The 15842-nt window shown below is 41.8% G+C and overlaps 1 protein-coding gene across 2 annotated transcripts in view; it reads left to right on the top strand.

Annotated features, from left to right (window-relative positions):
* Window positions 1-12698, top strand: part of ppp1r12c (protein phosphatase 1, regulatory subunit 12C) — a 67449-nt gene extending 54751 nt beyond the window's left edge. The window contains exons 18-20 of one of the 2 annotated variants that reach the window (XM_057844104.1): window positions 4802-4852; window positions 4936-4986; window positions 10947-12698. In XM_057844104.1, coding sequence (XP_057700087.1) covers window positions 4802-4852; window positions 4936-4986; window positions 10947-11033 — 189 coding nt within the window. In that variant the 3' untranslated portion in view covers window positions 11034-12698. The remainder of the gene's footprint in view (window positions 1-4801; window positions 4853-4935; window positions 4987-10946) is intronic. The other variant, XM_057844103.1, reaches the window with a different exon arrangement.
* Window positions 12699-15842: the final 3144 nt, after the last annotated feature.

The raw sequence follows: 15842 nt of genomic DNA, 5'->3' as shown, positions 1-15842 counted from the left end.
TTACTGGACTGTCTCAGAAAATTAGAATACACAATATTCTAATTTTCTGAGACAGTCCTGTATATTGTTCTATGTAAAGGACGTCAGCCAAGGTCGGCCCCCCACATTTTTACCACGCCAAATCTGGTCCCCTTTGCAAAAAGTTTGGACACCCCTGCTTTAAATGGTGGACTAATGTACAGGACTGTCTCAGAAAATTAGAATATTGTGTATTCTAATTTCCTGAGACAGTCCAGTATATAATATTTAACATTATATTTAGGGCCACATTACAATGATTTCATGTTTGAAATATCTTTATTTTTCTCAACATTTTGGGGGGGAAGAAATAACCACAACAGCAATAGACTTGATCCTTTTTGTATTATATCATCAATGATGAAGAACTCATATGCGTCGTTTTTGGTGAGACAGTGGTGCTAAGCCCTTGTGCAGGCCCTGACTGACTTCTGAGGATATTGTGGCTCTGTCCTGGGTTGGAGGTAACTCGCTCCAGTAAGAGCCCTACCGACTCATTCGGTTGGCTAAGATTTGGAAACTTACTTCTTTAGAGGACACATACAGTGCTGGCCAAAAGTATTGGCAACCCTGGAATTCTGTCAGATAATGCTCAATTTCTCCCAGAAAATGATTGCAATTACAAAATGCTTTGGTAGTAATATCTTCATTAATGTTGCTTGCATTGAAAAAACATAAAAGACAATGAAAACAAATATGTAGTCATTATCATTTTACACAAAACTCCAAAAATGGGCGGGACAAAAGTATTGGCACCCTCAGCCTAATATTTGGTAGCACAACCTTTAGACAAAATAACTGCGAACAACCGCTTCCGGTATCCATCAATGAGTTTGTCACAATGCTCTGCTGGAATTTTAGACCATTCTTCTTTGGCCAACTGCTCCAGGTCTCAGAGATTTGAAGGGTGCCTTCTCCAAACTGCCATTTTCAGATCCTTCTCCACAGGTGTTCGATGGGATTCAGGTCTGGCCACTTTAAAAGTCTTCAAGGCTTTATCGCAAACCATTTTCTAAGGCTTTTTGAAGTGTGTTTGGGTGATTGTCCTGCTGGAAGACCCATGACCTCTGAGGGAGTCCCAGCTTTCTCACACTGGGCCCTACATTATGCTGCAAAATTGGTTGGTAGTCTTCAGACTTCATAATACCATGCGCACGGTCAAGCAGTCCAGTGCCAGAGGCAGCAAAGCAACCCCAAAACATCAGGGAACGTCCGCCATGTTTGACTGTGGGGACCGTGTTCTTTTCTTTAAAGGCCTCCTTTTTCCCCCCTGTAAACTCTATGTTGATGCCTTTTCCTCAAAAGCTCTACTTTTGTCTCATCTGACCAGAGAACATTCTTCCAAAACGTTTTTGGCTTTCTCAGGTAAGTTTTGGCAAACTCCAGCCTGGCTTTTTTATGTCTCTGGGTCAGAAGTGGTGGTCTTCCTGGATATCCTACCACCGAGTCCCTTTTCATTCAGTCGCCGACGTATAGTACGGGTTGACACTGTTGTACCCTCGGACTACAAGACAGCTTGAGCTTATTTCAGGCATGAAAATTTCCTTATTACTTTTCTTTTATGGGGGAAAAAGTTCAGAGTTTCACCTCCTCCAGCCATCATGTAGCACAGCTGACTCAGTGACACTGAGCAACAGCCGGTGGGGGAGGGTTGAGCCTTGCAGCTGCATGTGAGGGATTTCTCCCAGCATTTTGGGACATTAAAAAAAAAAAAAAAGCTAATACCTTAGGGACGGTATGACGGGAAAAATAATTCGGTTTTGAATTGTGACATTTTCATACTGCAGTATACGTTACCTTGAAACCATTAATCGGCACATGTGTAGTAGCCATATAAATAAATGCATACACACACACATTGTACAGTGCCCTCCATAATTATTGGCACCCCTGGTTAAGATGTGTTTTTTAGCTTCTAATATTTTTTTTGTTGTACAAAGTGGTAACACCAGGGGTGCTAATAATTGTGACACACATTATTTGATGTCAAATAATTATTTATTTATGTGGGATTTTTTCCCCACTGAATAAGCGCACTTGTATTGAAGGTTGGATTTTTCTCTTTTTTTTCCATTAAGGTCCCATATTATTTGAATTAAAAAAATATATATTTGAAGCTAAAAACCACATCTTAACCAGGGGTGCCAATAATTATGGAGGGCACTGTATATACAGTAATGTTAGCTAACTTAGTTAGCCTACTTGATAACTAGTTAGCTAATTTTTTTATTAATAATAAGAGTCATGAAAGACACAAAATACTATATAAAGATAATACTTACAGTACATGTATCAGCTCTTGCTGTGTAAATAATCTTATTGACGATGGCACTTCTTACATACCTAGTCTGTGTAGTCCACAGTTAATTTATCCTGACAGCCAAAGTTGATGAGAATCAAAGGTTCCCATTGAATTCCTAGGAAAATGCATGTGGGTCATTTTTGACCCAATTATGGAAGCTTGCGGTAGTCATACAAAAATTACAATTTCTACAAATGTACAAAAAACTGTTAAAAATTTGTATTGCATTATTTCAAAAACATGTTTTTGACGAATACCAGGAATGTGATTCGATAACAATTTTTCAATACGAAGATATTTCAAGAAAACAACCTTTCCGGGTCATTTTTTGACCCACTTATGCATCTAAGGGTCAAATCGTCCAAGTTGAGAACTTTCTTTGTGAAAGAACTGAGCATTGATGTTACCTCATTGGGTTTCCATGTCGGTGCTAGACGTCCAATCCATTTTGACTGGGAAGGGCGAATTCGCAGATATGTAGCTTCGTCAATGATACCGAAAGATGAGCATTCACAGCCAGTCTTCCCAGTTTAAATGAATTTAATGTCTCTCACCATCAATTGCATGCAATGAGTTAAATACTATGGGGGAAAAAAGTGTTAGAGTGTTACTTGGGGCTGTAACTAGTGTCTATTTCTGTTTTTATTTTAATTTCATTGGTTTTTATTAATACAGTTTTAATGTATAAATGTACATATTTAAAATTAATGTAAAAATACAATCTTTATTATTCATTTCAGAAACCAATATTACCAATCGATCGGGTCCGATCACTTCATTTTCAAAGTATCGGAATCGGCAAAAAAATATCGGCCATGCCTTTTTTTAATTAATTAATTTATTTAATTAAATCGTTTTCTAATTGTATTTAACGTTATAGACATAATATGTTACACTCATCCAGAGTCTTTAGTTTAGGCTTAAGGTATGGTTATCAAATTTATCCCGATAACGGCAGTAATTAATTTTTTCAAAAATGTATCACATTAAAATATTTAATGCAATTAATGCATGCACTGCACGACCCACTCACGCATTGCCGCGCTCAATCTGTAATGGCGCCGTTTTACCTATATAGAGAGATAAAAGGCAGCGTAAAATGAGTAGAGTGAAATTTGGCAGCCTTTGGAGCCTTTTTTTAATTGGCTAAAGCCTTACAATCCCTCTCAATACGATTAGAAATATCATGGGAAGCAATGTGGGGAAGCAAGGTAGCAATTGATCTTTTTCTTAACACCATATGTTATTTCCCAACGCAGAGAAGATATATCAATTGGTAGCACTACGCACAGTCGTGGTTCCACTTCCCATCATGCATTTGGGCATGGCTACAGTATCATTTACTGAAAGCTCAACAAATACACTAGATGGCAGTATTTAGTCACAATATACAAAGTCACAAGTCTCTCACAGAAAGAATGTTAATAATGTAAATGCCATTTTGAGGATTTATTGTCATAATAAACAAATACAGTACTTATGTACTGTATGTTGAATGTATATAGTCGTCCGAGTTTTATTCATTTTTTTCTTAATGCATTGCCAAAATGTATATGATCGGGAAAATTTATCGGGAATGATTGGAATTGAATCGGGAGCAAAAAAAAGTAATCGGATCGGGAAATATCGGGATCGGCAGATACTCAAACTAAAATGATCGGGATCGGATCGGGAGCAAAAAAACATGATCGGAACAACCCTAATTATTATAATATTTGCTAATAATTTGGGGTTTTTTTATGACCAAAAATAGTCACTTGGTCTCTACAGGGTTAACTGTCTAAGTGTCAACTTTTGAATAACTGTCAACTTTAGTGACCACTATCCCTGAAAGGGTTAATCAGCCCTGATACAAACAAAAATCTACTCCAAGGATCGATGGATATTGGCCCCGTCCACATAGCTATCAAGTTTCACAACGACTGGTTTACGAATGACGCAGGCGTAGGACTTCAAAATTCATGTCCACAAGATGAAAAAAAACAACTACTTGGGTGGCGACTTGACAGACCTTCAGCCTGGAAAAAGCAACTTGTAGAACACTGGAAATTTTCTCACAATGAGAAAAACTATGAACAAAGGTTTTTAATCCCTTTTACTTGAATGGGTAAATATCTAAAACCTCAAAATCTTGCTAACAAAGCAACCAAACCACTGCTATTTAGCTCAAATGTTAAGATTAATGTGGATATTTCAGTCAGGTTTATACTCAAATACATATTGAAGAGCCTTATTTGGGATCCGTTAATTTTATAAAGTGCAGACACAAGTCACTTTATGTGGATGCAGTCATAGACACAATCTTGGGTTTGAACCATCAACCCCTTGGTCACTAGACATGAATCCTAGCCTAGTGAGGCACAGCAGCTCAACCCTGCTTTGAGAGTTTCAGAAATTTTCCAATCTAAGACTTGAATGTACCACGTAGAAAGTTTGACTCACTTGTTCCGAGCCATTTGTAACCATTGATCTCTGTGACAGACTCAAGATGGCAGCACGGACAGACCTGCTTTGTTGGAGCTGGAGAGATTTGTAAGTCTGCTTTATGTTTGTGGTGTTGTGTTGATACAAGCTAACGTTTCATCGTCTTTCCTTTGGTTTGTCTGCTGTTTTAGGAGAAGTTGGCACTCCAGAGGAAAGCGGTGGAATTGGAAGATGAGTTGAAGGTTCTCACTGACTTCTCAATGATTTCAACACAATAGAAACACATATGCGCACATATACAGTAGTAAAGAAAAATATAGCCCACGATTCCATCTAAAGTACATTAGAATGAAGTCCTTGAACTACACTTAGAAGAAATCTGAGTATTTCAACATTTTTTGGGCTCCCGATACCACACTTTTGGCAACAATATACCCCCCCCCCACACACACTTCCCCCTTGAGTACTAAATGACTGCATACTCACTTGACTGTAAAGTAATTCCTATCATGGCTTGGTATGAAAGACAGTGTTTAAGGGCGCTTTCACGCGAGGACGGTTCTTTTTCTTAGATAGTCCGCTTCGTTTTGTAAATGTGAACATGCATTTGAACTCAAGTTTGGACCAAACAAACGAACTCTGTTCCGCTCAAAAATTGTCTCGGTCCACTTTAAGCAAACCCTGCTAGGCTTGTGAATGCAACCGTCGGATGCAGCGTCACAGCGTGGAGGAGTGATACTTCAGGCTGTGACGCGACATGCACGGCATCCTTGGAAGTGTAAGTACAGCGCACGCTATTCAAAATCAACAATGGCAAGATGGGAGAGGATTAACCCCGGCCAATTGTTGTTGTGCTGCACTAAGCAGTTGCATTTGATACACAGAATCCGGTTCTAATGTGGCAGTTGTGTTTTGCATGCTGTTGCTGAATGTACCGTGTGAGAGCGACAGTGGCCGAGACAGCCGGAGCCTCTCGTGGCAGGAGTCTCGTTCTCCTGGGAGTGGTGACAATTTGACAGTCCAAAAACTCACGAAAGTGAGCGTGATTGCGCGTCCGTGTGACTTGGAGTACCTCGCGGTTCCCTTTCGTGGTTTATTTTTCTCCTATGCATTTTTTATATACTCCAGTTCGCTCGGCCGGCACTGAATCGTGAGGTAGCGACTCCGCCGCTGGCCGAGCGGTGACTTACTATGCTATGCTATGCTATGCTGTACTACATTACCTGCAGCGTCATAGCACCACACTGTGACACTCCACGCTCCCTCTCTTCCCAGGAGGGAGGTATTTCCTCCTCTATTTGTCCAATCAATGAGTGCGCCTTTCAAGTTCGGTTGGCGCACTGTGAATGCTGAACCTTTTCAAAAAGTCATTTGCAAGTGTTGTTGCGAGGTAGCTCTTCAAACGGACCCTGCTCCTATTGGTCTAATGTGAAATCGCCCTTAGAGTTCCTTTGTTCTATCACCTGGCCCAGAGGGAGGAAGATGGCCTCAGACGTTGCGGTGTCTAAAGGGCCGGTTGATGGGAGCGTGGGTGGCCCGGGGGACCACCCTGGATCCCGGGGGGGTGGCGATGGCTCCTTTGCTGGGCTGCGGGAGGAGGAATGGGCTGTGCTGTACCCAGCCGGCTCCCTCCCAGTTCTGGCTGGGTGGCGGCCGTGGCCCTGGGTTGGCGCCTGCGCGGTGTCTCCTTTCGTCTGCGTGGCTGTCGCGTCTTTGGTGGGGCTCGTATGCGGCTGGCTGTGATTGGGCGCGCTCAAGTGGGGGGTCCCGGTGCCGGGATTGGCGGTGGGGCTGCGTAGGGTCGGTCGCAAACAGGCTTACACTCACAAGGGATTCACACGATTACTGGGTTCTAGATCACAGAGCTGATTTGTGTACACTCTACCCCTCCCAATCAATTAGCTTATAGACTTCCCTACCCCGCTCTCCTTCTTTCCCTTGTCAACAGGCCCCCACTAGCTAACGATAGCACTAACATATTAATAGTTAGTTTAGGCCAGACGTGTCCAAAGTGCGGCCCGTGGTCATATTTCATCCGGCCCCCAGCCTCTGTCATAAGAGCAATAACGTCTGGCCCGCACAAAGACTTAATAAACTGGTCAGCAGTACTGCTACCAGCATATGAAGTAGCTTACACACTAAATGCTGCTCCTCATTTACCCACTAAAAGGCAGCAGCACTCTAAGCAACATTACCCCGTGTGACCCTTGACTTCCAATTTTCTAAAATGGCGACAATCAACAAAAAAAAAAGTTGACTGCGACGGCCAACGCTTCAAGGATAGGTGGAAATTTGACTCTTTCTTCACTAAAATACGCAGCAACTGTGTCTGCCTCATTTGCAAAGAGATAGTATCTGTTTTTAAAGAGTTTAATGTGAACGATAATACCAAACAAGACATGCTGACATGTACGACAAGATTACAGGGAACATACGCAGCGAGAAATTTGAAGCAACCTGAAGCTAGTTTAATTTGACAGCAGCAGTATTTCGTAAGAGCCCCAGAGTCAAAAGAGAACGCCACAAAGGCTAGTTGCGAGATTGTTGAAATGATCAATTAAAAAAAAATAATGAAGCAAATGTGACACACAGAATGGCTTGCTAAAATTTGCTTATATTGTTCTACGTAAAGGACGTCAGCCAAGGTCGGCCCCCCACATTTTTACCACACAAAATCTGGCCCCCTTTACAAAAAGTTTGGACAGCCCTGGTTTAGGCGTTCAATGTATTTCTTATTATTATTGTTGGTGTTTGTGTTTCTTTTCTTCTGTCCCCCCATAACCCCTCCCTGTTCGCTGCTTTGTCATAATAAATTAGATATGTTGAATGATCACAATGGGAGTAAGTCATACTCTCAATGTGAAACATTAAAACTGTTCAGACCAACAGGACACTTAGACTTCCATTCTCTGTGTCAAACAGCTGAACAGGACAGGTTTAAATTTTTTATTTTCACATGTGCAGCAGAGTTCTGCTTTGGGCTACCTTGTTACATCGCTACACAAGTAACTATATATTGATACATGACTAATAGCTTTGCACATATACAACAGTGGTATGTTATGCTTACATACACCCTTGTCAAAAGTTTTGAGACTCTTTCTCTTCTGACTGAATAGTGAAGTGTCTCAGAACTGACCATGGGTGGGGGGAAGGTGCAGCATGTCACATGAGCGAGACGACCAAACACTGCTAAAATGTGTGCTAACTACCAGTGTTGTTTTTGTCAACTATGACGATAACGAAATATTTCGTTGACGAACAATTTTTTGATGACGATACGATAACGAGCTAAAAAGGTTATTGGGAGACTAAAACATAACGACACAAATGCATCTTTTCGTCTGACGAGACGAGAATGAGACGAAAATCCCCCATAGTTTTTGTCATGTTCACATGACATGTTCACAATGTGTGTCTGGTTGTGTCACTCATGTGACGTGCTGCCCCCCCCCCCCCCCCCCAATTCACCCGCTAGTGTCCTCTCCAGTCTTCCCATTGCCTGTTTTGAGATACACGCTAAGATTAGTCTACTTTACTTGGCAAAAAGAGAGAATATGCCATGTTGATTTAGCCTTTAAAGGTCTGTGCTGAGTGATCATCACATGCTAAATGTAAGTCGTAGCGTTGGCATAGCATTCACGTTCGCATTAGCATTAGGCTATTGCTAACAGCGAGAGGCCTCTTAAACTCTGTGCTGAGTGATCATCACACACTAGATGTAACTCGTAGCGTTAGCATAGCATTAATGTTCGCGTTAGTATCAGGCTATTGCTAACGGCGAGCGTCCTCTTGAACTCTGGCAACTTTTTTTTTTTTACATACAGTTCGTGGCGTCCTGGTGGTTGTAATTAATTATTTTTCATTTTGCAGATGAAAACATTTTTATTAAATGTCGACTAAAACTAGACAAAATTAGTCTCGCGTTTTCGTCAACGAAAAAATAGATGAAGACAAACCTATTTTGAGATGATTAAAAAATGACTACGACTAATCAAGGGTGTAAAGGTACATGTATTTGTACTGAACCGTTTCGGTACTAGGTGCTCGGTTCGGAACGGAGGCGTACCGAACGAGTTTCTGACGTAATGTAACCCTTACTTTTCGAGGCTGTGAGTCGATCGGGTTACAGTTTCTTTGTGTAGATTATATTTACTCCGTCTTCTCTACTATAATGAGGACCAACACGGTAGGACAGTAAGAAACGTCAACGGCGTGACAACGTGGCCACCGCGAGAACGCAGTGAAACGCGGCCATTAAAGTCAATCAGCCAATGCACACCAGTCGCAGTGCGGCCGCGTGTTAGACGCGTCCCAGAAGCGGCTCAACGCGATGCACGCGAAAAGAACAGCAGAGTTTATTATTTGACGCGAGACGCGGCCCCACTGCGACAATACTACTTGCTAGCAGACTAGGCAGACCGGAAGTCACTCGTGTAGAAATACGGTGGATACGGTCGATTTTCAAACTAATATGCAATCGTAACCCACTTTTTGAGTCCATCAGATCTCTTGAGTGGTAGATCGGGGCACAGTTGACTTGCCTTTGTTGATTTACAGTTGTCTTCTCTGCTATAATAATAACCAACACGGCCCCGTGTTCAATACAAAACCCTCCTACCACAACAAAACAAATAGGAACTAATATTCACATAGGAATTAAAGTTATACAACATAAAATATACAATATAAATGAATACTACATCACATTTGTAAAATACAAACACATGATAAAATAAATAATAGCCCATTTAAATAAATTGAAATGAGCTAAAACACCTGTAATTAAATAATAAAAATAATACACAGATCCAGCTTACACAATTAAATTTATTAATTTCTGTGTGGCGCTTTAACTTGAGAAGTCCACCAATAAAGCTTTTGAAAACCGTTCATAAGAAAAAAAATTGATTCATTGAGGCATTTTATTTATAAAATACATGTTAAAATCTTTGTCATTGGGATTGCTTTTCTCTTTAGCACAGGACATTTTTTTTCTTTCAGAAAGAAAGCTGACCAATACGCGGGGTCTGAAAGGCAAATTGTTGTTGGATTATCTTTAAATACCTGCTACTTTTTGAGCAAAATTCTAGCTTTGTATAGGCTAATGTTCCTATTGTTGAAAGCACAAAAGTGTGTAATAAACAACTAGCACATTTATATTTTGCATTTTGTTTTCTAACTGTACCGAAAATGAACCGAACCGTGACCTCAAAACCAAGGCACGTACCGAGCCGAGATTTTTGTGTACCGTTACACCCCTACAACTAATAATATTGTCGTCCGAAAGACTAATACGAAAATGAAAAGGGCTGCCAAAAACAACACTGCTAATTACACATACGTCACATGAGTAACATGACCAAACACTGCTAAAATACGTGCCAACTACACGAACGATAAGAAAATATCACACATTGTGAACTTGACGGAAATAACGATAAATTTTCGTCTCGTCTCGTCAGACGACAACTGGCATCCATATCGTTATGTTTTAGTCTCCGAAGACAAGTTTTTAGCTCGCCATCGTAATGTCATCGTCGTGAAAAAAAAACTGTTCGTTGACGAAATATTTTCGTTTTCGTCATCGTTGACATGACGAAAACAACACTGATGTGTAGGTTGTTGGATCCGCAGCTCACCGGATCCAGCAGACGTGTGTGTAAACCCAGACGTATTTTGAAAGATTATGTGCATTTTGATTGGTCTGTTTCTTCTGCAATTCAAATTTTCCATGCTGGCAATTAATGAGCAAACGGCTATTTACGAAGTTCAGTCAGGTGCGCAACACTGTGTTGTGAGCATTAGCTGCATTATAGCGATGCTCATAGTTGGTTCTCAATGATTACCATATTTTCTGCACTATAAGGCGCATCGGATTATTAAGCGTACCTTCAATGAATAGCTTATTTTAAAACTTTTCATATATCGAGCGCACAACATTATAAGGCGCAGTAGTAGTTGTAGTAGTGGTTGGGGTTGTGTTATACATCCTATAGATGGTGCTACGCTAAAGGGAATGTCATGCCATTATTAACCAATATTGATCCATATATAAGGCGCATCGGATTGTAAGGCTGTGTCTGCTTTTGAGAAAATTGAAGGCTTTTAGGTGTGCCCAATAGTGCTGAAAATACGGTAGTCCTCGATCAAACTGTGATCCATTTGGACAGCATCCTGACAGCTTTTTGTTTCTCTGAAGGTTTTGGGAGACCTGAAAGTAGACAACCAGAGGCTCAAGGATGAAAACGCTGCCCTCATTCGAGTCATCACCAAACTGTCCAGATGAATTCTTCAAAAAGAAAAGACAACAGAATCCCATCCGTGTCAAACACATCCAAAAGTACCTGAACAGAATTTCAGGGCTACTGCAGAATTGCTGTATGACAAGCAAAAGTGCACCTTCTGTGGACTTGGGAGGGGGGGGGGGGGGTGCTCCTGTTCACACCCTTTTTTATATGGCATTTTATGCTTGTTTTTTAACTGGAATATTTTAAGTGCTTATCTCTGTTTTTTGTATAAACTGTGTAAACTGACTAAAAGCCATGTCATATTTTAAAAGTCATATTTTTGACCTCGGAAAGATTGCAAAGCAAACTGCGCTGTCGGTTATTAGGAAAAATGTGCCAAATTGAATGAGTGTTGAGTAGCTTGTTGTTCAAAAGGAAGCGTCTGGACTTATCCTTTTAGCTAACCAAGAGGACCAAGAGTGAAATATAGTCATCTCACTGTGTGTAAATATGTGTAAATGGCGAATTGGCAAGAATATTCGCGGTTGATATCGATGTCATTTCATTTTGCTATTAAACTGGAGGCTTGTGAGAGGATCAAATTGTGAGCAAAGTACAGTATTGAGTCTATGATAACTTTCTGGTGTTCAGTAGAGAAAGCCGCCAGGGCTGTTTATTGTACTGCCATTTAAAAACCACTGCATGTTTAATATTGTAATGCTGTGCCTTTCTGTATTTGTTCTATTTTATTATGACAGATTAATACAGTTGAGCGAAACATAAAACACAAAAGAACGATTCTGGTTTGGGCCTATTTTGTATTTTGTTGGTGTTTAAGCAATTTAACCTTTTATACAGCACTCATTTAACTAATTGGCTGCCATTGATCCAATCCGTTTTTACTGCAGTGGCGCCACCAGGGGGTGGCCAGGGGTGGCAACGGCCACCCCTATAAATTGGTTGGCCACCCCGCTGGCCACCCCGCTTGCCAGTATATCGTTAGATTGTTGTAGCATCAGTTATGCATTTCTTACCAAATGAATGCATTTCTTTTGTTTTGTTAAATATAGGGCTGTAAAATTTATCACATTAATGGGCGGTAATTATTATTTTTTAATTAATCACGTGAAAATATTTATCGCAATTAACGCATTCGCGGTACGACTCATTTGCCCATTGCCGCAAACAGCCTACAATGGCGCCGTTTTACTTATATACAGAGATAAGAGGCAGAGTGGAGTAGATACAAGCATTCATTGGGGCCGTGCTTTAATTGGCAAAAGCTTTGTAATCTCTCCCACAGCAACTATAAATATTGTGGGAAATGACGTGGGGAAGAATGACAGGAGTCGATCTTTTTCTTAACACCCTATAGTGTACCCAACGCAGAGAAGATATAGCATTTGCAGCCACCACACACAGTCATGGTCGCACCACTTCCCATCATGCATTTGGGCAGGACAGTTAAGTCGCTACAGTATCATTTACTGAAAGCTCAACAAATACACTAGATGTCAATATTGAGTCACAATATACAAACTCGCATTTATCCTTTAAGAATTACAAGTCTTTCTATCCGTGGATCCCTTTTACAGAAAAAATGTTAATAAAGTTAATGCCATCTTGTGGATTTACTGTTATAATAAACAAATACAGTACTTATGTACAGTAAGTTGAACGTATATATCCGTCTTGTCTTATCTTTCCATTCCAACAATAATTTACAGAAAAATATGGCATATTTTAGAGATGGTTTGAATTGCGATTAATTACGATTAATTAATTTTTAAGCTGTGATTAACTCGATTAAAAATTTTAATCGTTTGACAGCCCTAGTTAAATGTATACCTTATGCCTAATGTATACATAACACAATAAAACAGAATTGTTGTGGAACTCAAAATGTTGACTGGACAGTTATGGACTATGCACATTAAATCATTAGTAACATCAAATATTACACAATACACTAAAGTATATCAGTAGCCGTGTCCTTAAGTCTTTCTGATAATTTTCCCCTGACCTTTTTCCTGCTATAATATAATGAAAACCTGAAATTATGGCTTTTAGTTTTGACCACCCCAAAATTTTAAGTGGCCCCATCTGGCCACCCCTATGAAAAATTTCTGGAGGCGCCACTGTTTTACTGGGACAAATGATCAATTATTAATCGTAGATGAATCGATTATTGTAAACATCAGATTGATTAATGTAATCAATCGCGAAAAAATTAATCACTATAAATCGACACTTGATTACCGTAAACGACCACTGATTATTTATTGACGATGAATTAACATGGTCAATTATTGGATAATTGGGGCGGCAGCCAAAGGCGGGAGCCTTGGCGGTCCGACCCCCAGCTGCTGAAGCTAACTCTTGGGACTAGGGCTGTCCCAAACGACTAATTTTCTCCCGATTAGTCAGCCGACTATTTTTACGATTAGTCGACTAATCTAATAATTAAAAAAAAATTTTTTTTTTTTTTTACTAATTTAGCAATGAAATTTTTGTTGACGCTTATCAATTCATAAAAACATATTGGAACACTCAAATTATTTATTAAAGTAAAAATAAACACGTAAATGACAATAATAAATCACAAATAAACAATTAGTTCAAATGCTGATAGAATTAACTAGTGTAGCATCCCGATTGAAAAGATGGTCTCTTAAACTGTTGGTTTACAACTTTTATTCCATCCTTGATGTAAACACACTGTAAGAGCTACGGTGCACATAAATAAAGCAACACAATTAGAAATTAACAAAAACTTTTCACCTTTTTCCTTTTAAACCTTATTTATATATCAATGAATTGCCTATATGAATTGCCTTTACCTTAATTTATTACCTTATCATTGACAATCTCTCCCTTGAGTGCAATCACTGTATATACTGTATATATTTATGACCTTTTAACCTTATATAATTTTCTATACCATAAAATAAACCTTTCAATTAGCATTAAGAACAATACTAATAGCACTTATAGGCCCATTGTCAATGAAACATTATTATTTAGTAAGGCGACAGCACCCTCTGGTGTAAAAAAAATGAAAAAAAAAAATTACAAACTGCGTGAAGGCGCTTGGTGTTTATTCACGGCCGACGTGCAGCCAAGCTTGGCATTGAAGAGCCAGGATAGAAGAGTGTACTCTCCTTTGTTTCTTTGAAATAAGAGCTGTCAACTGATCACCACCTGGTGGTGTGTTGGCTCCGATGGTGGGGGAAGATGCTGGCCAGACCTGGCAGGCCCAAACGTATTGTGAGGGTCTGCTGGGAACGTCTGGCAGAATCCCCTGTCAGAAAGAGTTTCAACACCTGCCTCCGGCAGAACTTCTCCCTTGTCCCGGGGGAGGTGGGGGACATTGAGTCCGAGTGGGCCATGTTCCGCACCTCCATTGTTGAGGCTGCCGATCAGAGCTGTGGCCGTAAGGTGGTTGGTGCCTGTCGTGGCGGCAATCCCCGAACCCGCTGGTGGACACCAGCGGTAAGGGATGCCGTCAAGCTGAAGAAGGAGGCCTATCGGGCATTTTCGGCCTGTGGGACTCCGGAGGCAGCTGACCGGTACCGGCTGGCCAAGTGGACTGCGGCTTCGGCGGTCGCCGAGGCAAAAACCCGGACATGGGAGGAGTTCGGCGAGGCCATGGAAAACGACTTCCGGACAGCTTCGAGGAAATTCTGGTCCACCATCCGGCGCCTGAGGAGGGGAAAGCAGTGCACCATTAACACTGTGTATAGTGAAGATGGTGTACTGCTGACCTCGACTCGGGACATCGTGAGCCGGTGGGGAGAATACTTCGAGGCCCTCCTCAATTCCACCGACACGCCTTCCTTTGAGGAAGCAGAGTCTGGGGACTCCGTGGTGGGCTCTTCGATCTCTGGAGTTGAAGTCACTGAGGCGGTTGGAAAGCTCCTCGGTGGCAAGGCTCCGGGGGTAGATGAGATCCGCCCGGAGTTCCTAAAGGCTCTGGATGTTGTAGGGGTGTCGTGGCTGACACATCTCTACAACATCGCGTGGACATCGGGGACAGTGCCTCTGGATTGGCAGACCGGGGTGGTGGTCCCCCTTTTTAAGAAGGGGGACCGGAGGGTGTGTTCCAATTATAGAGGGATCACACTCCTCAGCCTCCCTGGTAAAGTCTATTCAGGGGTGCTGGAGAGGAGAGTCCGCCGAGAAGTCGAACCTCGGATTCAGGAGGAGCAGTGTGGTTTTCGTCCCGGCCGTGGAACAGTGGACCAGCTCTACACCCTCGGCAGGGTCCTCGAGGGTGCATGGGAGTCCGCCCGATCAGTCTACATGTGTTTTGTGGATCTGGAGAAGGCGTTCGACCGTGTGCCTCGGGGAGTCCTGTGGGGGGTGCTCCGGGAGTACGGGGTACCGAGCCCCTTGGTAAGGGCTGTTCGGTCCCTGTACGATCGGTGTCAGAGTTTGGTCCGCATTGCCGGCAGTAAGTCGAATTCGTTCCCAGTGAGGGTTGGACTCCGCCAAGGCTGCCCTTTGTCACCGATTTTGTTCATGATTTTTATGGACAGAATTTCTAGGCGCAGCCGAAGCTTTGAGGGGGTCTGGTTTGGTGACCTAAGCATTGAATCTCTGCTTTTTGCAGATGATTTAGTGCTGTTGGCTTCATCAAGCCATGACCTCCAACTCTCACTGGAGTGGTTCGCAGCTGAGTGTGAAGCGGTTGGGATGAAGATCAGCACCTCCAAATCCGAGACCATGGTCCTCAGTCGGAAAAGGGTGGAGTGCCCTCTCCGGGTCGGGGATGAGATCCTGCCCCAAGTGGAGGAGTTCAAGTATCTTGGGGTCTTGTTCACGAGTGACGGTAGGAGGGAGTGGGAGATCGACAGGCGAATCGGTGC

Source organism: Corythoichthys intestinalis, chromosome 8 (genome assembly GCF_030265065.1).
Source record: "Corythoichthys intestinalis isolate RoL2023-P3 chromosome 8, ASM3026506v1, whole genome shotgun sequence".
In the NCBI taxonomy this organism is placed as follows: Eukaryota; Metazoa; Chordata; class Actinopteri; order Syngnathiformes; family Syngnathidae; genus Corythoichthys; species Corythoichthys intestinalis.
Note: the sequence above shows the minus strand (reverse complement) of the source record. Positions and strands in the feature narration are given on the sequence as shown.